Source organism: Chelonoidis abingdonii, chromosome 9 (assembly GCF_003597395.2).
Source record: "Chelonoidis abingdonii isolate Lonesome George chromosome 9, CheloAbing_2.0, whole genome shotgun sequence".
Classification (NCBI taxonomy): Eukaryota; Metazoa; Chordata; order Testudines; family Testudinidae; genus Chelonoidis; species Chelonoidis abingdonii.
Genome location: NC_133777.1, coordinates 51,189,849 through 51,209,239, shown reverse-complemented (window position 1 = coordinate 51,209,239; position 19,391 = coordinate 51,189,849). Strand labels below are relative to the sequence as shown.

General features: G+C 41.1%; 1 protein-coding gene across 1 annotated transcript in view; it reads right to left on the bottom strand.

Annotated features, from left to right (window-relative positions):
* Positions 1-19,391, bottom strand: part of CIB2 (calcium and integrin binding family member 2) — a 118,711-nt gene that overhangs the window by 36,989 nt on the left and 62,331 nt on the right. Inside the window, exon 3 of the mRNA XM_032763080.2 lies at positions 7,670-7,781. Coding sequence (XP_032618971.1) covers positions 7,670-7,781 — 112 coding nt within the window. The remainder of the gene's footprint in view (positions 1-7,669; positions 7,782-19,391) is intronic.

Below are 19,391 nucleotides of genomic sequence, written 5' to 3'. Positions count from 1 at the left end.
CCCCCAAAATACTAATTTACTCATGTTGATATGGATTCTAATAAAGCACTTGGCTAGAAAGGGAAAGATGGAATTGCTAGCGCTTGATGATTAATTCTTAAATAATTGGACAAATGTCACCTCTGGCCATGTATTTCTATTGAGCAAAATGAAATTTTTTCAGCTGTATTTATTAATCAAAATAAATTTACCAAATATTTGCTGCAAATAATTCTTGTCTGTAGCTTGTTTTATCAGTTTTCTGAGAGATTTAAATGAATATTTACTGAATATTGATTGTGGTCTTACCCAATTCTAGTAATTTCCTTTCTACTATATTTTAAGCTTCTCTAGGGACGAACTTGGGACAAATTCTGCCCTAAGCTATACCTGTGCATCCAAATTGATTTCATTGTGGGTAGGTATGTATGTGATCACAGAAACCTCTTGGGAACTGATATGCTGAGACTACTTCTAACCCATTTTCCCTGCCAGCTTGGGACTCCAGAAACTTGCCTTGTTTGAGCCAGACACACTAGCCTGCTGCAAGCACAGATCGAGGTCTGAACTATGTCCCCCAAAAGCTGCAGGCTTAACTGAAAACAGTTTAAGAAGTGTTTCTGTCTCCAACACCCAGATGCCCAGTTCCCAGTGGGGTCCAAACCCCAAATAAATCTGTTTTACCCTGTATGACATAGCTTGTATGACGTAAATGGAGTTGTTTTACCCAAGCATATTCCCATAAAGCATTATGGGGTGCAACGTCACAGTGTAACTAGAAGAACACAGGCCCTTGTTATTTTATTATTGCTTGTAAAGCACAATAGACATGCATGATGCTAAATAAGGATAGTAATATCCTAGTAACCTGAGTGACACATGGAACATGCATGCGTACCTTTGCCAGACTAAAGTCTCTTTTGTTTCTGCTTTCCTCTTTTATAGATCTGGATGCTCAACTGTCTGTCTGATTATCAACCAAGCTACCTCCCCTACATAATGAAAAAGAAATGCCAAAATCTGATCTTGAGTTTGTCACACAGCTCTTAGATGCTAGCTAAGATCATGTTAGGTATCAGGTGTCAAAGTTAGACTCAGGATCCACAGTTTGTCAGACCACTCTGTTTTATTAGCACAGCGCTCTGCTAATACACCCAGATAATGTGAGCAGCCATGCAAGGCCTAAACAGTCTTATTTATACAGATAAAAGAGCGGGAATTAGACAAAGGGACAAAGAAAGCAAAAAACAGTGAAAATCACCTGGGGCACAGCATGCATATCCCACTTTCTTACTAACTGTTATCGATCTAAGGCTAATACTTCACCAATTGCCCTTAAACGGTGCAATTGTTTTATGTTAATGTCTGTATTCCTGACACCTGGATTGCAACATTCCAACAATTTTGCTTAAAGGTACAGACAACATTTCTTTAATCCTTTCTATTCTTACAATATAATTCATTCTACTTTCACACAGGTTAATATCTGATAAATTCTTTAGCTAAGGCAGAGGAATAGATGCAATGATCTAATAAACGTTTTCTATTGCTAACTGCAGTGACATATTTTAGCCAAATGTGTAATCATTTCACCATAGGGAGCAAACAAAAGACACTGGGGACTACTGTATCCATAGCTCAGCACAGTGTCTTTCCTGATCAAGAATTGCTCCAGCTCTCTGGCACCTAACACTCTGCTCAAAAATCCAGCTCATGACCAGATAAAGGCTTTTTCTTATTGTCTGTGCTGCTTTATCCAGTGGCAGTTCTTGGGTTTCTGTTTTACTATTCGCCACATTTCAGAAAGGAGCAAAATGTTTAAACATGAATGATCCAATGGACAGAGCACATAAGCCACATCAACACAGGGAGAAGAGCTCAGACGAAGAATCAAAGGTGTAAAAATGGCCTTGAGCATCCCTGCACTGAAACCTTCCTCTCAGGGAACAGTGCTGGGGACCTTGGAGCCAACACAGAGGGATGTGGAGGTCCAACCATCCTCAGTGGAATGGTTCAATGAGAATGCTGTAGGACCTCCATGTGAATGTTTCTGCAGGAGCAGGTTGATAGGATTACCAGGGCCTAAAGCACTGTAGACAGCAGGTGGAACAAAAAGACTCTCTCCAATATAAGCTAACTCTAGAAAGTGAAGTTACCAGTGGCTTTTCAGTCACGAAGCTATAGTCAGGCATGGTTTGTATAGGACAAGATGACCATGTTGGATGTGGCCATCTGGTCGTAAAGGAAGACCTCTGCTCAGCATGTTTCAGGTGAATGTCAAAAATCCTCAAGGTCCAGGCTATTAGTAGTGCTGCTCATTTAGGACTAAAAAAAAGACCCCTGATATATTAACATGTGTTTCTGTAACAGAACTGTTAAAATTTAGAGAATCTAAAACCTAATTTAATAGCTGCTGTGGTGGGATAAATTGGCATAGCTCTATGACTTCAGTAGAACCACACAGATTTACATCAGCTGAGCATCTGGCCTAATACGTGTATATATTTTCCTGTCCCAACACTGAATCCTGCTCAGGCAATAGAAGCTCTTCTCTCACTTTATCATTAATTAATGCATGATTCCTAGCAGATTAAGGTTTGTGACTGTCAACAAACTTTCTCTCCTTGAGTTATGGAAGTTGTATTTAAATTCAGCCTGGCTCAACCATCAGTGTGTGTAGTAGTGATCCCTCTTCCTCTACATCTAATTCCCTCTGAATCTAATTTAGAAAAGTGCATTATTGATTCTATCTATTTATCAGATCCTGCAGCTGTGGTGCTGAGCTCAGCCTTGGCAGTAACTACAAATGATACAAAAAAAAAAAATTGTAGAAGAAAAGCCAGGTATACTGGAAATCTCTCTAATGTACTTAGAATTTAATAGATATTTTGTTCGTTTCTTTTTAGAGAGACTCAGATGTTAGCTTTATCTTCAACTCTATGATGCTGAAAAGCTACTGATGGGAAAGACCGATACAGCAACCTCTTTGGCATTACATTTGGAAAAATTGCAAATGCAGAGCTAGATTATGGATCTTTTCTTTGCACATAAATCAAGGGACCACACTCATTAGACTGTAAGCTCTTTGGGCAGGGGCTATTCTTGTTCTGTTTGTATGGCCCCTAGCACAATGGGGTCCTGATCCATGACTGGGGCTCCTACGTGCTGCCACACTACAAATAAATACAAATAATTTTTAAGACAGGCAAAAATAGGAAATCAAATACCCTCCTTCAAACCAAATTCCTCACAGGTAGCAAATTCATCCACCACTGAAATATAGGTAATCTCTACAAAAAGTCTGAGGGTCAGTTTCTCAAGCAACAAAAATTTGCAAGCTGACAGCAATCTTTTCAAGAAATCTACAAACTCTAATGAAACTAAAAAATTTGTGTAATAACCACAACTTTGACACTGAGTTTTGTCATACTGTTTTCACAAAAGCAAGTTCGAAGAGTTTCATCCAGCTCCTTTCTTCTATAAACCCCTTCCCAAAGCCAACCAAGAAGTCTTAAAGGTTTTGCATATTCTCACTGAGAAGAACAGATAGATTCTGCTGAATTTAAAGGTAGGTATAAGAACCCTGGCCCATAAAGAAACTATATAACACTATATAACCATAAAGAAACTATATAACACTATTACATCCTATTCTTTTTTAGGCAGCCCGCCTCAATCTTAGGAGGGGGAGTCTTATTCCTGCAATTCAAATTCTGATCACATTTTTAAAAAAAACTTCTGTTTTATGCCTCAGTAATTTAGGAACAAGTATGTTCTATTGGAACTATACCTAACCAATTGATATTCTCTCACAGTAGGTAGCTTCCTAGAGACTTCATCATTTGAGGTCTGTCACTGGATGCACCACTCACTGCTGAGCTGGTGACTCCTTCTGGTCACTCTGGGGATTAGTTCTCAAGGCCAATGGCCCCATCTCATATGACTGACATCACATGGGAGCAGCACTGAGGTTTCTCAGTTGTCCTAACAACTTACTTCTTGTAGGGTCACTAACCACCATCTGATAGGTACATTTTTTGTCGGTGCCATCCAGTTCTGGATTCATATCACTGAAGTAAAGCCAAAGGGTTTCATATCCCATCACCAATACCCAGAGTTCTTCAATTACCCAACTTCTTCCATTTGGTGCTTATGTAAAATGGAAAGTGTGCTGACTCTTCATATAAACTCCACAAGCCCTTAGATTCTGCCATGATGGGTGAGCTTCCAGTATGACAGATTAGAGAGATACATTTCATAGCTACGTAAAATGTCCTTGCGGCGGATGGATGAGTCAAAGAAACTGTTTCTAAATCAAACAGCCCTGAGTGATGAGTGGATTTCTGACAGGGGCATAATTCAGTTTTCATGCAATGTTTCTGAAAAAGCAGCAGTAGGTAGAAGGCTAGACACAACTGTGGACATATTTCCATTCTGAATAAAGTATGTTAAATGTGACACACATGCTGCTTTACCCTCCTATTTACCAAATATGTGAGCTGGTTAGTTTCTTCAGATCAACCACCTTTCACTTTGAGTCAACATAGATTTGGTAACTGGCACTATCTGGTGTATAACAGTGCCTCAAACAACAATACTTTGCACTTGTGTATAGCACTATTCATCCAGTAATCTGACAGCAATTCAGAGCAGTGAGTATTATTCCCATTTTACAGATAAGCATACTTATCTGATATAGACAGGTATAGAGGGGTCAAATCCTTGGTCCCACTCTAGTTGCTTTGCACCATCTGAGGGACACACAACAGCTGGAAACTTGGTGCATCTGGCCCCCTCATTATTCCCCCAGCATCAGAAATTCCCTAGGAATAACAGAGCCACCAGAGAGGCTTTATGCCATCCACCCTTGCAGCGAGAGAAGGAAGGTTGTGTGGACAGGTTACTTTTGCACGCCATAGACCCCTGGCTGCTGGAATGTCCTCTTCAGGCCACAGGCAAAGGCACATAAATTAATGCAACCTGGGTGTTGCTCTAAGTTACACTAAGGGTTGGCTGTAGGGCTGGGGAGCAGCAAAACGAAACTTTAAACCACCTTTGTTTCCCCTCCCCTCTCAGCTGCACTGCGTGTATCTTGTCACAACTGAGGATCTGGCCCAAAGATGTAATTTGTTCTGCTGGGTGCTGGACACTTCTGACAATCAGGCCACTGATTTAAGCACTGAAATATGGATTTAGGAGTCTAACTTTAGGCATTGAAGTCAGACAAGCTTAGTCAATATGTCTAAAGCTATCCACTAAAAAACTGAGGTATCTAAAATTAAAGGCCATATTTTAAGAATGTGGCTATTAATCTCTGTGCCTCAGTATACCTACCTGTGAAACAGGAATAACACTTACCCACCTTTAACACATGCTTCGAGCTCTATGAAAAATATTTTATAGCTTTAATAACAGGATATTTCATGTAAAAGGACATAGGTGACTGATTAAAAGGGTTCTGAAATAAATATTTACTGCTCCAAAATAGTCTATTCATATTATGAGCTATTAAAATGTTCTTTACTGTGACAAATGATAAAATTAACAATTCAACATTATGTTTTAAAACATATCATTTCACAGAATGTTTCAGAAGAATAATGGCTCTTGGAATATTGCGTATATTATAGGTTTGCAAATAAGTAATAAACCTCAAATTGCCCTCATTTTGTCTTCTGTTCCTATTGTCATGCTATATGTGATGGTGAACATGGCAGGGAATCTTTTTGGATTCATGGATTATCCACATGTTGTTTCACATTGTTAAAATAGCACTAACTTTCTTAAGATATGAGTTGTGAGGTGCCAGGGAATGTTTGGTTGGATACATAGAATTATCATGGCAACCAAGGGTAGTGGCTTCCTGAAAAGCTGGTATGCTTAATTAATAAAAACCACTCTGGGGCTGGATTCTGATCTGGGTGGAACTGAGTTGCCTAGATTCATGAGCTAGGGGCTGAATAGCTGGACTTCAGAGTAGAAATTCTACTTGTCCTAATTTTAGAGTAATGAGTTAAATCACAGATTGTGACTTGAAACAATATAAGGTAGATAATCACTAATTTCAAAAAAGTGAGGTGTGATAAAATTTGAATATCAATATGTTATAATGCTGGTAACAGTGGTATTTATGATACTGATGGCATTTAAAAGGTTGAGTCACATGAGGACTTTTTTCTGAACTTTTTGGTAAAGTGTTTCTTTGTTACATTTTTGGTAACAACTTTTGAAAGCTTCTTTCAAGCCTTCATCTTGTACCCTCTCTATGCCTCTTAAAGGGTTAGCACATAATGAGAATTTATAAATACTACAAGACTTATGTTTTGATCTTGCTAAAGAAATCAAAGTATCCCAGACAAAAGAACCCTCGGTTAACCTCCAATTTTCTTCTTGAATCCTACTACTGAGCTGCATGTTTTAGGCCTCTGGCAAATCATAATTATGCCAGAAGTTCTCAAAAAAGTCTTAAAAGATCTCTTTATAAAATAAATCCTTACAGGTTGAAAGCTCTTCATTTTTCTATTTACATTAAACAAATTATGTATTTCTAGATATCGTCAAGTGCTCTTCAATAAATACATTTTTCTGAGTCAAATGGGCTTCTGGGAACACGTATGATGTTGCCCCTGCCCTGAGCATGCACCAGACATGGTAGTCAGGGGACTAACAAGACTGAACTTCGGTTTGAGTTTGGCTTTAAATGTATTTCAATGCATGCTGACTTCAGAACTGTACAATTATTTTTTCACAAAAATATTGCATTTGCTTTTGCTTCCATTTAGGTGCTGAAATGAAGACCACCGTTACATTTTTGCACTATTCCCTAAATATTTGGGTGACACTTCAAATGATGGCAGCAGTGAGTGGACTGTGGTTTTTGCATGATAGTACATAGAAATTCTATTAACCTATTTTATATTACATAGAAAACAAGCATAGTTTGTCATAACTGGTGCAATTCAATACTTTGCTTCAAAAGGTTAAATGGTGTCTAACAATCTACACTTGTCCTATTAAACTATGTACATTTAATTGCTGTACTAGATAAAGGATAGATGTGCGGACTCATATTTCTCACTCTAAATTTTTGCATGATGTAAACCACATTTTGATTGTCTTATGACACCCTCTCCTCCCACTAAGATCATGTGATACTCCTGTAGCAACACAAGCTCTTGCTTATATAGAAAAGTAATATGGGGAGTAGTTCGTGTGTTCTCAACTTCTTTTTTAGGTAATTTAGCATCAGGAAACAAGGAAGAGGAACCAGCACCTGTGATAAGCCAGCTCTCTGAAGACCACCAGCAAGTTCTCCACAGATCACAGTGAAAGACTGACTGGCTTAGTGGTCTGAGCACAGAGCTAGGAGCCAGGAACTCCTGGAGGGCCCTATAAGTTGTTTGCACACGGCTTCCATCAATTTCAACAGGAGTTGCATACATGCAGCTGACATCATGATGAGACACCTCTCCACCCTTTCAAGTACTGGTCCTGGCTCCCTTGGTGAAGGGGAAGTCTGTACTTCCCGTAGTTACATAAATAATTTCCAATGTCAGACATTGGTCCTACCTGGAATAGGAAGGGGAGGAACTCAGCTTCTCACATTAGTTATCACTCAACCATGGTACCAAACTCACTCCCTTGAGGCAAATTTAACATGATACCATTTTTAAGCAGTTAGAAACAATACCTTTAGTTCAGGCATGTTAATTATAAGCTGTATAGGTAGTTTAACATCTGGATCCTTGGTGTAGTCCATGGGCACAATGTTCGGTGCCATTTCATGGTATCGGCCGTGCAACCTGTAAACAAGTGAAAAAGAAGCCCTTTAAACAACTAATTCCATTCCATTCAGTAAACAGGCTCACATTGTTTTGCTGCTCTAGGCCCCATTTATTATTATTAAAACAAGAGTCTTCCTGCTTGAGTCATATAGCATTTAAGGCCAGGAAGGATCAACTAGTCTGACCTCCTGTATATCACAGAGTACACCAACACCACCCAGCACACTAAATCCAACAACAGAAATGAGACCAATGGAAATGGAGACCCACAGGAGACTAAATTATCATGTGCCACAGGCAGAGAATGGGAGGGATCAAAGTGCACCAGTGCTCAAGGCAGAGTGCATAATCAATTTAATCATTGATTAAATGAGATATACCCAGATAATCCTGTCAAGTGACCTACTCCCACATGCTGCAGTGAAAAGCAAAAAACCCCAAGGTCACTACCAATGTGACCTGGGGGAAAATTCCTTCTTAACCCCACATATGGCCATCAGTTAGACCTTGAGCATGTGAGCAAGAACTAGACAACCAAGCACCTGATAGAGAGAAAGCTTGGTGCCACTGCAGAGCCCTAGCCCACCCTGCCCTTCTCTAGCCACTGCCATCCCAGATGTGTCAGAGGAAAGAGATAAAAAACCTCCAAGAATACACTGGGGGGGAGGGGAAATCCCTTCCTTATTCCTGCCAGTGGCTGGCTCAAGCCCTGAAGCATGACCTTTAGGAACATAAGATACAAACCAAAAGTGAGCTCCATGGCTGTTGAGCCCTGCCATGCACCATCACAAGCAACCCATCATACAGTTGCACTCAAATTTGTCCAGCTCTCTCTCAAAACTAACTAAGTTGTTTGACCCACAACTCCTGTGAGAAGGCTGTTCCAGAACCTCACTCCTCTGATGGTTAGAAATATTCTTCCAATTTTCAGCCTGAATATGTTCATGGCCTCTGTCACTTCCAATTGATGAGCCCTCAGCTTGTAGCAGAAATTCTTATTATTAGACCCTAAAGGGATGACCTTGCACTTTGTACTACTGAATTTCCACTCATTGCTGTCAGTCCAGTCTTCAAGTTCATCCAAATCTTCCTGTATAATACTCCAATCCACCTCTCTATGGACGATGCCTCCCAACTTTGCATCAGCAACAAATTTCATTGGCACACCCCTACTTCTTCTGCCAAGGTCATTAATAAAAATATCAAGTAAGATTGTTCCCAAGACTGATGCTTAAGGAATTCTACTTGTAATCTCTCTCCCATACAATAATTCACCTTTCAGCACAACCTGTTGTTTTCTTCTCTTTAGCCAATTCCTTATCCACCTTACAATGTTTGTACTGACCACACCTTCCCTCATTGAATTACATGAATTAAACTGAATTAAAACTGTGTTGAATGCTTTACTGAAGTCCAAATATATTAGATCTAGGGAGCATCTCTTATAAAAAAAATCATTTATTTACTCAAGGAGGGAAATCGGATTAGTCTTGCATTATCTACCTTTGGTAAACCCATGTTGCAATAAATCCCCTTCACTGTTTAGATCTATGAATTTAATTATTTTTACTTTCATAATTTTCTCTAAACCCTTGTATACTACTGAGAAGAAAGAGAACTTTATCCAGTACATGGCAAGTAATATCCATTAGACCCCTATCAAGGTGCAAAGAAGGAGTGGCATTCACAGGTGTCAGTATACAATAAGCTAGGTATGGAACTGGTGAGTCTGGGTCTGAACCACTCACAGTTTATATAATATGTCCACACAGCAAATGTGGCCCATGGCCATTCATTAGATGTATTTGCTGTGCAACTGCGCAAGAACAGGATCACCTAGGGTATGTCTATGCAATTGATACACAGTGATGCAAGAACAGGGTCATCTGGAATATGTCTAGATTGCTTATGAGAGCAAGATTACCAGCCCAGCTCCACAGACTTATGCTAGCAGGGCTCACGCTAGCACACAAAAAATAGCTGTGTAGATGTTGTAGCTAGGGGCTGGAGCTTGGGCTGTCAAGCCTGAGGCAGGGGTGTTACAGCCTGAGCTGCAACATCAAAGCAATGTCTACACAGCTACTGTTAGCATCCTAGTGCGAGACCCCCTAACACTAGTCTGTGGATCCAGGCTGGGAGGCTTGCCCCAGGTGCAGCATAAACATACCCCTCGAGGGTCAATGACCTGGGCAAAAAGGTGTTTAAAAGACAAAAGGATATATGACTGTGCTTGTGGTCACCGCAGTGGACAATGGCATCCTTGTGTCCTTTCATGGCAAATATTCCAGTGAATGAGTTTATGGGTGGCAGCATTTGCAGAAACAGACAGTTTTAAAGAAAACATTGAAGAACGTTAGTAGGAAACAAATTTTGAATTTGCAAACATGAGTCTTTGCTTCAGTAAACTGATTCTAACAGAACCATCCCATGTGAACAGTGACCCAGATCCACAAAGGTATTTAAGCTCCTAACTTCCACTGATTTCAAGGATCTTACATCCTGGTGCCCAATCGACCAAGATCAGATTCTGGGCCTTATATATGCACAATGAACTGCTCTCAAACAACTTGCAGACCAAACATTATTTGCAAAAATTGTCTGGTGACTAATTTTAAAGAACACGACAGCTAAGAAAAAATCATTAACTCTCTGTGGACAATTCACACATAGGGAAAGAGGTGAAATTATAACACGCTATCTGCTATAAATTGTTCGCTCAGTGACAATGGTTGCCCTGACCATCTGTGTGTCAGAGATCCAGTCACAAGACAGAAAAAAAAAAGAAGCAAATACTGGAGAAATCACTTGTCAGTATCCCAGAATCCAGCTGTGATAGTTCAGAAAAGCTCTGGTCTCACAATATTATTTGCATTGCAGTAGTACCGAGGGGCCCTGCTCTGGGATCAGGCTCCCCTGTACTGGGTGCTGTACACATAGTGCCTGTCCCAAAGAGCTTACAGATTAATGAAGATGAGAAACAACAGGTGGATACAAACACACATGGAGGAACAAAGAGTCAGTTATAATTAGTGTAATAAGCAGCGGGCATAGTGTACCAGCTGCCTTAATCATTGCCAGCAGCATGGCATAAATGGGTTTCAAGGACAGGGTTTTAGAGGAGGATAACGTAGTCGTTTTGCCACTGACACTGATTTGCTATATGTTCTAGTGAGATAAAGGAAACTTAACTTTGGGCTGTACTGGAAAATACAGCAAGGGTGCTCAGTAGTTGCTACTGAGAGCATGTATTCACTTAACAATGCCAAAGGCTCTTTACTGTTGACCTGCTGTCTGATCCTGCACACCCTCACTAACAGCCTCAGACTGAATGATCACAATGGTCCCTTCTGGCCTTGGAATCTATGAATAGGTAGCTCCACAAAGTTTAATGGCATTAGTCCCATGGGAAGATAAGGACAATTCTCATTCTCTTTGCAGGATTTGGCCCCTAGTTTGGATCAGCATCAATGATTGGATCAGTATCCAAAGATTGCATTATAGTACCAGTTCCCTATGCCATCTAGTCGAGTGCCCCTTGAAATGATTTTATACAACTATTTGTGCCTAAATATTTTTATATCACCTAGCTATACAGCAAGAAATACCTGAAGGGTCTCATAAAGGCTGATCTGCATCAGCATTATAATTTGTCAGGTGGTTCTCTGCAGTTCTCCTCAGCTGCATTCCGTGCATTTCACAGAGAAGTTGTGTCAAGCTGTGATGTGCTCTTTAGTGTCATATGTAGGCCAGACTGTTTTACAAAGGTTTTCAAGAGCAAAATGTTAAGAGAAGTCAATGTTCCCACAGCTATCAAACACAGTTAACCACTTCTAGATCCCTTAAAAATCTCATTTATGCTTCCAAGATTCCATGTGTAATGTTTCAACTAAAGTCATTTTTATGCATTTAGTAGAAAAATGAAAGTCATATTTTTCTTTTACAGGTTCAATTTATTGGAAGGATTCTATAGGATGTTCTTAGTACGACATGACAGTATGATATAGCCTATCTATGTACGTTTACAGATGGAATTTCATCAAGGGAATCTAGGTACATTACATATAAAGCATTTATAAACCACTGCCTGATTAGCTTGCAGATAATCACCAAACCCCAGAGGACAGAATTATACATCCTGGCTCAGAGCCTTGGCTATGGCAACGGATCACACAGTGCACCTCAGGGGGGATATTGCAAAGACGCCTGACCTGTCTATGCATCTCTTTGCTCGCCGGGTATAACACAGAACAGCCTAAAAGCTGCTCTAAATTACATTGGCTGTCAAAAGGCCTGATACAGCAACCAAAGTTTGCTGGAGGATAAGGAAGCTCCAGCCATGTCCCGTTTCTCCTCCAGTTATACCTACTGCACCAGGAGCAGGAGAAGGGGAGGTAGCATAGAAGCCTCTACACTAGCTCTGTGTCATAAACTCATAGATTTTGAGGCCAGTAGGGAGCAGCAGATCATCTGGTCTGACCTCTTGTATATCACAGATCATAAAATTTTACTCAGTGAAGCCTATATCGAGCCCAATGGCTTGTGTTTGACTCACTGAGAGGCTCTTACACTGGGTCGATCCTCATGAAGCTGCACTATTGTGTATAGTTATTTAAAAACAATAACAGCTACTGAGAAGATACTTATTGTCTCTCAGTCTATAGGCTTGATTTGAGGGGTACGTGAGTACACAGTCCCCACTAACTACAAGGATCAGGCCCCAAGTCTTATTCTCATCTCTTTTCTAAGACTGTCCCACATAGCAAGCTCCTGACTCACAAGATCAGGATGTTCATGCTAGGATGTTTTCTTGGTAAGTCATGATACTACACAATGTTATTATAACCCAGCATAACACAGCATCATCATGATCAAGGATGTCACTGCATCATGACGTTTTCCATGCTCACCAAGGACCCTGTTCCACCATGCTGAGTAGTATCTTATTTTTGAGTAATCCACAGCAATTTCAGAACTCACTCAGCACTTAGACACCAAGATGTTAGGCACCTGAGAAATGCCACAAATAAACTTTCTCAAGAGATACTTGATGGATTCAAGATCACCTGCAATTAAAGTGGATCAAACCTGAAAGCTACGATGTGCCCCCTATAATCTCATTTCTTTACTGCTGCTTCCCTGTGCCCCCATGTTTTTTCTTTCATCTGCTCCCACTGCACCTTAGATGTTTTAATTTTACTCTGAGCAACATTCCAAAGGACAACATATGCTTTGCAGTATGTGCTCTTCTGAGATTACGTTCTCTTTCCACGCATTTTTCAGAGGTCACTTATGACATCAAGTGCTGAAAAATAAGCACATAAAAACACCCAGGGCTCCCATCTATTGTAGATCTAGTTGGTATTAAATTTGACCATGAAAAGAATCCAATGACATGAATCAGGTTGTTATTTAGACTGAAAAAGAACAGGGAAGAGTTTTTTAGAGATGCATTTGTTTAAACAATCCAACGAACCACAGTCATATTCAGCAGCACACCAGAACGTTCTCTAAGCTCATTTGAATCAGCTTCTGGCTCATATAACCATCAGCAACTATTGAAATGACATTTGCTTTATCACCTTGCAAAAGCTGCTTTCAGCACACTCACAGTATGATGAATGTGGTTACATGCTAATGGATGGCCCTCTGTCAGCAAGCTTGTGATTTATCAAAAACATTTACAATGCCTTCTGTCATATAGCTTCAGTTAACTAGTTTTGGTGCTGCGGTTTGAAGGTATATGAATAATGATAGAATGGGGCCAGAAAAAAAAGTCAGACTCCTATAGAGAAATCCTGGCCCAAGTGAAATCAATGGCAAAACTCTCATGCACTTCTGTGGCGTCAGTGTGAAAGGGACTCAAGAAAAACTGTTTCTCACATTCCCATGCAATAGGAGATACAATTCAGAGTGAGGATCACTCACTCACTCATGCCCGTCACCCCAGTCGGGGTATGGGCCGCCAACCACAGATCTCCAGATGGCCCAGGATAGAGGACTCTGGAGAGTGAGGATAGCCAGTGCTTAATCTCCAGCTGTCAGTAAGGATATCTTGCAGGTATTTATTTCTGCTTCAACTTTAGCCTACATTTCCCTGATAATTATATTGTATTTCCTTGATGGTTGTATTAACCTTTAGCTTCCTTAAGATAACTTCGCAACAAAATAGTATGGGTTCATTTTCTATTGCACAAGGAGGAAACTTTCGTACTCTTGCTAATCACGAACAGATTAGGTACTGTTTGTAAAACACTGTGAAGATGTTAAGTGCTGCATACTGTAACAGCCACTGTTTGTATCCACTTGTTGTTTGTGTCTTGTCTTATACTGAGATCATGAGCTGTTTGGGGGCAAGGAATGTTTTTTTATCATGTCTTTATGTAGCACCCTAGCATAATGGGGCCCTGGTCCATGACTGGGGTTCCTAGGTGCTACTGCAATAAAAATAATGATACTGCTATGATTAATTTTGTATATTTCAGTTTAGATAAATCTATTCCCACCAGCAGGCATGGAAACAATTAAAATAACAGTTTTCACAGATATTATGTATGCAGCGTAGCTGTAGCTGTGTCAGTTCCAGACTATTAGAGAGACAACGTGCGTGAGATAATATCTTTTATTGGACCAACTTCTGTTGGTCAGAGAGACAAGCCATCAAACCACACACAGCTCTTCTTCAGGTCTGGGAAAGGTAATTCCAACATCACAGCAAAATGCAAGGTGGATTATTGAGCATATCCTGCCAACAAATCCTGCATCTTGACATAGGGTTAGACTAGATGATCCTTTTGGTCCCTTCTAACCCTATGATTTTAAGTAGTTAGCACATATTATAAGGTACCATTCAAGGCAGAGCGGCCTGTTAACACCTCTGCAGTGATAGGAAAAAAAAGAGGGGGTTAATGGATTACAGATTGTTGTAACAAACCATAAATCCAGTGTCTGCTCAGTGCATTATTTTTAGTGTCTAGCAGAGAAATGAATTTAAGCTCCCAAGTTTGTCTTTTTAAAGTGTTGTGAAGGTTTCCTTCGAAGGTGAGGACTGATAAGTCACATAGAGACACAGCAGTGTACTGAGCCCTTGCACAATAGAATTAATTCAACCAGCCAGTAATTCAAGGAGCACGAGCCCACTAAAACTTCTCCCTACCGAGGCCTCAGTCTGGCCTCAACGCCACAGCCAACAGATATTCTTTATATAAGAACTGAGCTGTTTCACCCCAAGGTGAGGGACCACCTTCTGGAGTCAAGGTGTCTTCATGGAAAATATCCTGCTGGCAGCTCCTTCTGGAGTCTCGCTCTCACTGCAGCCATAGGAGTATCACAAAGAGCAGATGGAGCTGAACATAAAAGGAGTGTTCAAGTCTTGCTAGCATTTTTTGCCTGCATCTTAAGAAAATAAATATCTTCAACTACGATGCATAGCAAGAATTGCGCCATGCAGGAAATTAAATATACCACTGACCTCATCACATTTCAGTAGCACTTGCTGTCACACAGATAGTTTGCTGACTCTGTCTAATAGGCAATTTCATAAATACTGTGCACTTTGAGATAAAGCAGCCATTTCTAGCTTTAAACAGTTTTCTAAACAGCATTTGCAAGGGCTTCTCTAAATGTACTGGGAGAAGCAGCTGAAAGCAAAAACTCCAAAGCTGAAAGCAAAACCTCCATATTAATTTTTAGGATTAATTAATGTTTTAACCCTTTTTAGCCTTCAGAGACTGGAGTGGTATTTCATTCTACAAAAATATGGTATTCCATTCCCTCCAAGCTTCCCCACATGTATTGTCAATGGGATAGCTGGGCATCATTCTGGACTCCATTCCAAAGCACACCTACCATGAAGTGTGCCTATTCATATTGCTTAGATTTACTCTTCTCCAGTTCTCTCATTAGTCCCCTCCTATCCGGCTTCTGTGCTGTCCATCCACCAGAACTTCCCTCAGCACCGCCACTAATGTGCAGGGGTGGCTCTAGGCATTTTGCTACCCCAAGCACAGCAGGCAGGCTGCCTTTGGCGGCTTGCCTGTGGGAGGACCCCAGTTTGTGGATTCGGCGGCATGCCTGCCGGAGGTCCACCGGAGCCGCGGGACCAGCAGACCCTCCAAGGCAAGCCGCCGAAGGCAACCTGCCTGCCGCCCTCGTGGCGACCGGTAGAGCGCCCCCGCGGCTTCCTGCCCCAAGCACGCACTTGGTTTGCTGGTGCCTGGAGCCACCCCGTTAATGTGACCTCCTAGGTAGCCATAGAAAAGTAGCATTTCCCCATTGCTCATTTTAGGATGCTTTGCTGGAATCAGAGCAACAGTTTGTGTTTCATAAATTTTATGCCGGGAGAAAACCATTAGAATCATAGTTTGACCTGCACAACACAGAGCGTAGAATTTCACCCGATCTTCAGTGAAATTTTGGTACAGATAAAAAGGCGTCTTGTGCTGCTCACGGAATTAACTGGTTGGTGTCACAGTAAATGATGTCCCCTGAGCAAGTAACATTCTGCTAGGAACAACACACTGGGCAGGTATGTGAGACATGGCAATGATGTATCCCAGCTGTCATGGACTTGTCTTTGTGTGCAGTATCTGACTTTTTAAAATAAGAGCAATGGATGAGGGCTCAGTGAGCGGGTGGTGGGGAGGGTTAGGTGGAGAACAGTAGTTGGAATAGCCATTATTTTGGCTTAGTATAAAGACTCAGTCTTTTTGTGACACATACAACATTAGCACAAAATAAACATACCCCAAGAGTAATAAAAAGGACCTTTCCTGCTAATGAACCCCCTATCCCGTCCAGAGAAACCAAATCAATCCATTTATATAGAAATGGGTCCAAATTCTGATGTGGCTCATCAACTTGATATGTGAGTTTCAGTTGCAAAATAAGAGTATGGTGGTGTCAATCTCATCCTGTTCAGAAAAGCGACTGAGTTTCATATTAGATTACAGGACTGCTTTTACTGTCCCACAGGATACAAAGCCTGTCTTCCAGTGTAAGACCAACAATAGTGCTCATCTTATTTACCATGGACCCATTTCACTTAATTAGCTTCCTTGTAAAGCACTTTGGGAAGTAAAATTGTGCAAGAGTGGTGCCTCCTTGACCAATGCATCCTGTCTCCTTGTTTGTGCTTTTCTCATTGCTTAAACATTTAGCTGTTAACTGTATAAAGGAAAACCATATTCCTGCAGTACATTTGCATCTCTTTGTGGCATTTCAGCCGTCCATGAATGTAAGGAGGCATCACCAAAGGAACGTTACAAGCAGTGTTCCTTGGCAGGCTATTAGAATGATTAAGCTACACAACAAGGCAGAAAGACACAGAAAGGAGTATGTCCCATGTGGTTAGCTTATCAGAGATGGTAAATAAAATCCATTCCAGTTTGCCCTACTGCCGGGAAGCATGGCCAGAACTTTAGAACTGGACAATACTTTTGATCAGAGCACTAAGTTCAGCTTTTAGAATCAGAAAGAAAAATGCATATTCTTAGGTAGAAAAACACAGCACCATGTACCTGAATATCTGTCCTTCCTGTACTTGGTAATAATGCACCTATGTGTTTTACCTGGAAGTCTCTCTATGAAGACACACAAAGGTTTATTTTTAAAGACAGCTGAACTAACAACAAACAGGTGCTTATCAGAGCCATTCTGCCAAAGCTAGCTGTGAAAGCAGGGACACATGGCAGGGTGCTTTATAAATGGTTTAATAATTAACAGTAATTTTGACTGAGCTGCTCACCCATCTGGTTGTCCTCCCTCCTTCCACTCTCCCATAAAAACACCAGGGAGTTAGAGACAAAAGAGGAATTGTGAGGTAAAGGGCAGAAAGGGTTCAAATGCCACCATCCCAGTGATAGAAAAAACAACATTTTATTCTCTATTGTTTGCTTTGTTTCTTTGTTACCACTGATCAGATCTCTCTTTTCGGACCCATCCATCTACTAGCTAATGAACCAGTACCTCAGTTTTTACCAGTTGAGGATTGGGCCCATAGGCTTTAGTTCTAGCTCACTCACAGTTGAAGGGAGAGGCAAGTCCGACAATCTAAACTGAAACTCAGAGTCACAAACTTCTCCCGTTCAGCCCTAAGCTCTATCTCTTCTCTCACCCAGGCAATTGTCTGATCACCTTGCTTTTCATCTCACTGCCATGATGTTTTTACTCAAATGCATCTATTGATTTTTTTCTATGCTTTTTCATATACTGTTTATTCCGGCATTGATCCTCGAGCACGGAGAGCTGGGAATATATCTGCTGAAGAGGAATAAGATTTCCAGCTACTTCCTGTAAATAATTAACCTTTTAGACAAAAAACAAAGGCTGTCCCTGTTCTTTTCTGGAGTCTGACAGACAGGATGTATTGACAGGTTTCTGAGAATCTTTGGAGATGGGAGGAAGTGAATGAATCGCCTGCTGCAATGATATTCATGGCTGAACTTTACAAACAATTGCTTTATTGTAAAACATTTCATTCAGGATAACAGATGACTATGCAAAGTACAGGAGAAGAGGGGTAGAATTTTAGCTCGAGTAACAGTTCTAGTTGTGATTAAACATTGTGAGGTGAATAAACAGTTAAGGCAGGATAATGCTGTTGTGCACAGACTGAGAATGTACTTTCTGAGTGGAACATTTTCCCGATAGCAGCAGTTCTCAAACTGTGGGTCGGGACCCCAAAGTGGTTTGCAATCCCCTTTGAAAAGGGCTGCATGGGCTGGCTTAGACTTGCTGGATCTCGGGACTCCCACTGCCCAAGGCTGAAGCCAAAGCCCAGGCGCTTCAGCCCTGGGTTGCAGCACTCAGGTTGCAGGCCCCCTGCCTGGGGCGGAAGCCCTTGAGCTTCAGCTTTGCCCCCCTTGTCCAGAGCAGTGCGGCTTGGGTGAGCTCAGACTTCGGTCCCCCTCTTGGGGTTGTGAAGTTATTTTTGTTGCCAGAAGGGGGTCGTGGTGCAATGACGTCTGAGAACCACTGCCCTATAGGATAAGGTAATCTCAGTTTCTCAGGGCAGTTGTCCTTGGCATGGGGAGGTAAGAAAGAGATGGCAGGAGGCTCCTTGAGGTACCCATTGCATCCTTATGGGATGCAATCACTGCTGAAACTGGACTGTGTCCACAGACACACTCCTCTAAGCTCCTGCTAGCATGTGGAGACTGATGCTAAGGGGAGAGAACACAGACCTCTAAAAAGTGTAGGAAGGGCCACTTCTGAACATCTGACCTGCTCTACTCCACTAGTTTTATCCCTGAACTTACCCTATATACACCTATGTAGTTAACTGTGCACCTCTCCATTAGAGCCACTGGTTCATAATTTAGCTGATAATATCTAGAATTAAAGTTGCATTCTGGTGTGTATTTAGGGAAATAGGAGGTGGTTTATGTGGCGCTGGCAGCCGGCTAGCTCAGGTCAAGACCTCAAAGAAGTATTAAGTGTACCAGTTCATTGGTGGGTGAGCTTCAAAAGAATGTTAAAAGGTACTATTGTATATCTATATACTTTTTATTTCAGACGGTTGAGAAAGCTACTAGGGAGAAGCTGTTCTAGACTTGATTTTAACAAATAGGGAGGAACTCGTTGAGAATTTGAAAGTAGAAGGAAGCTTGGGTGAAAGTGATCATGAAATCA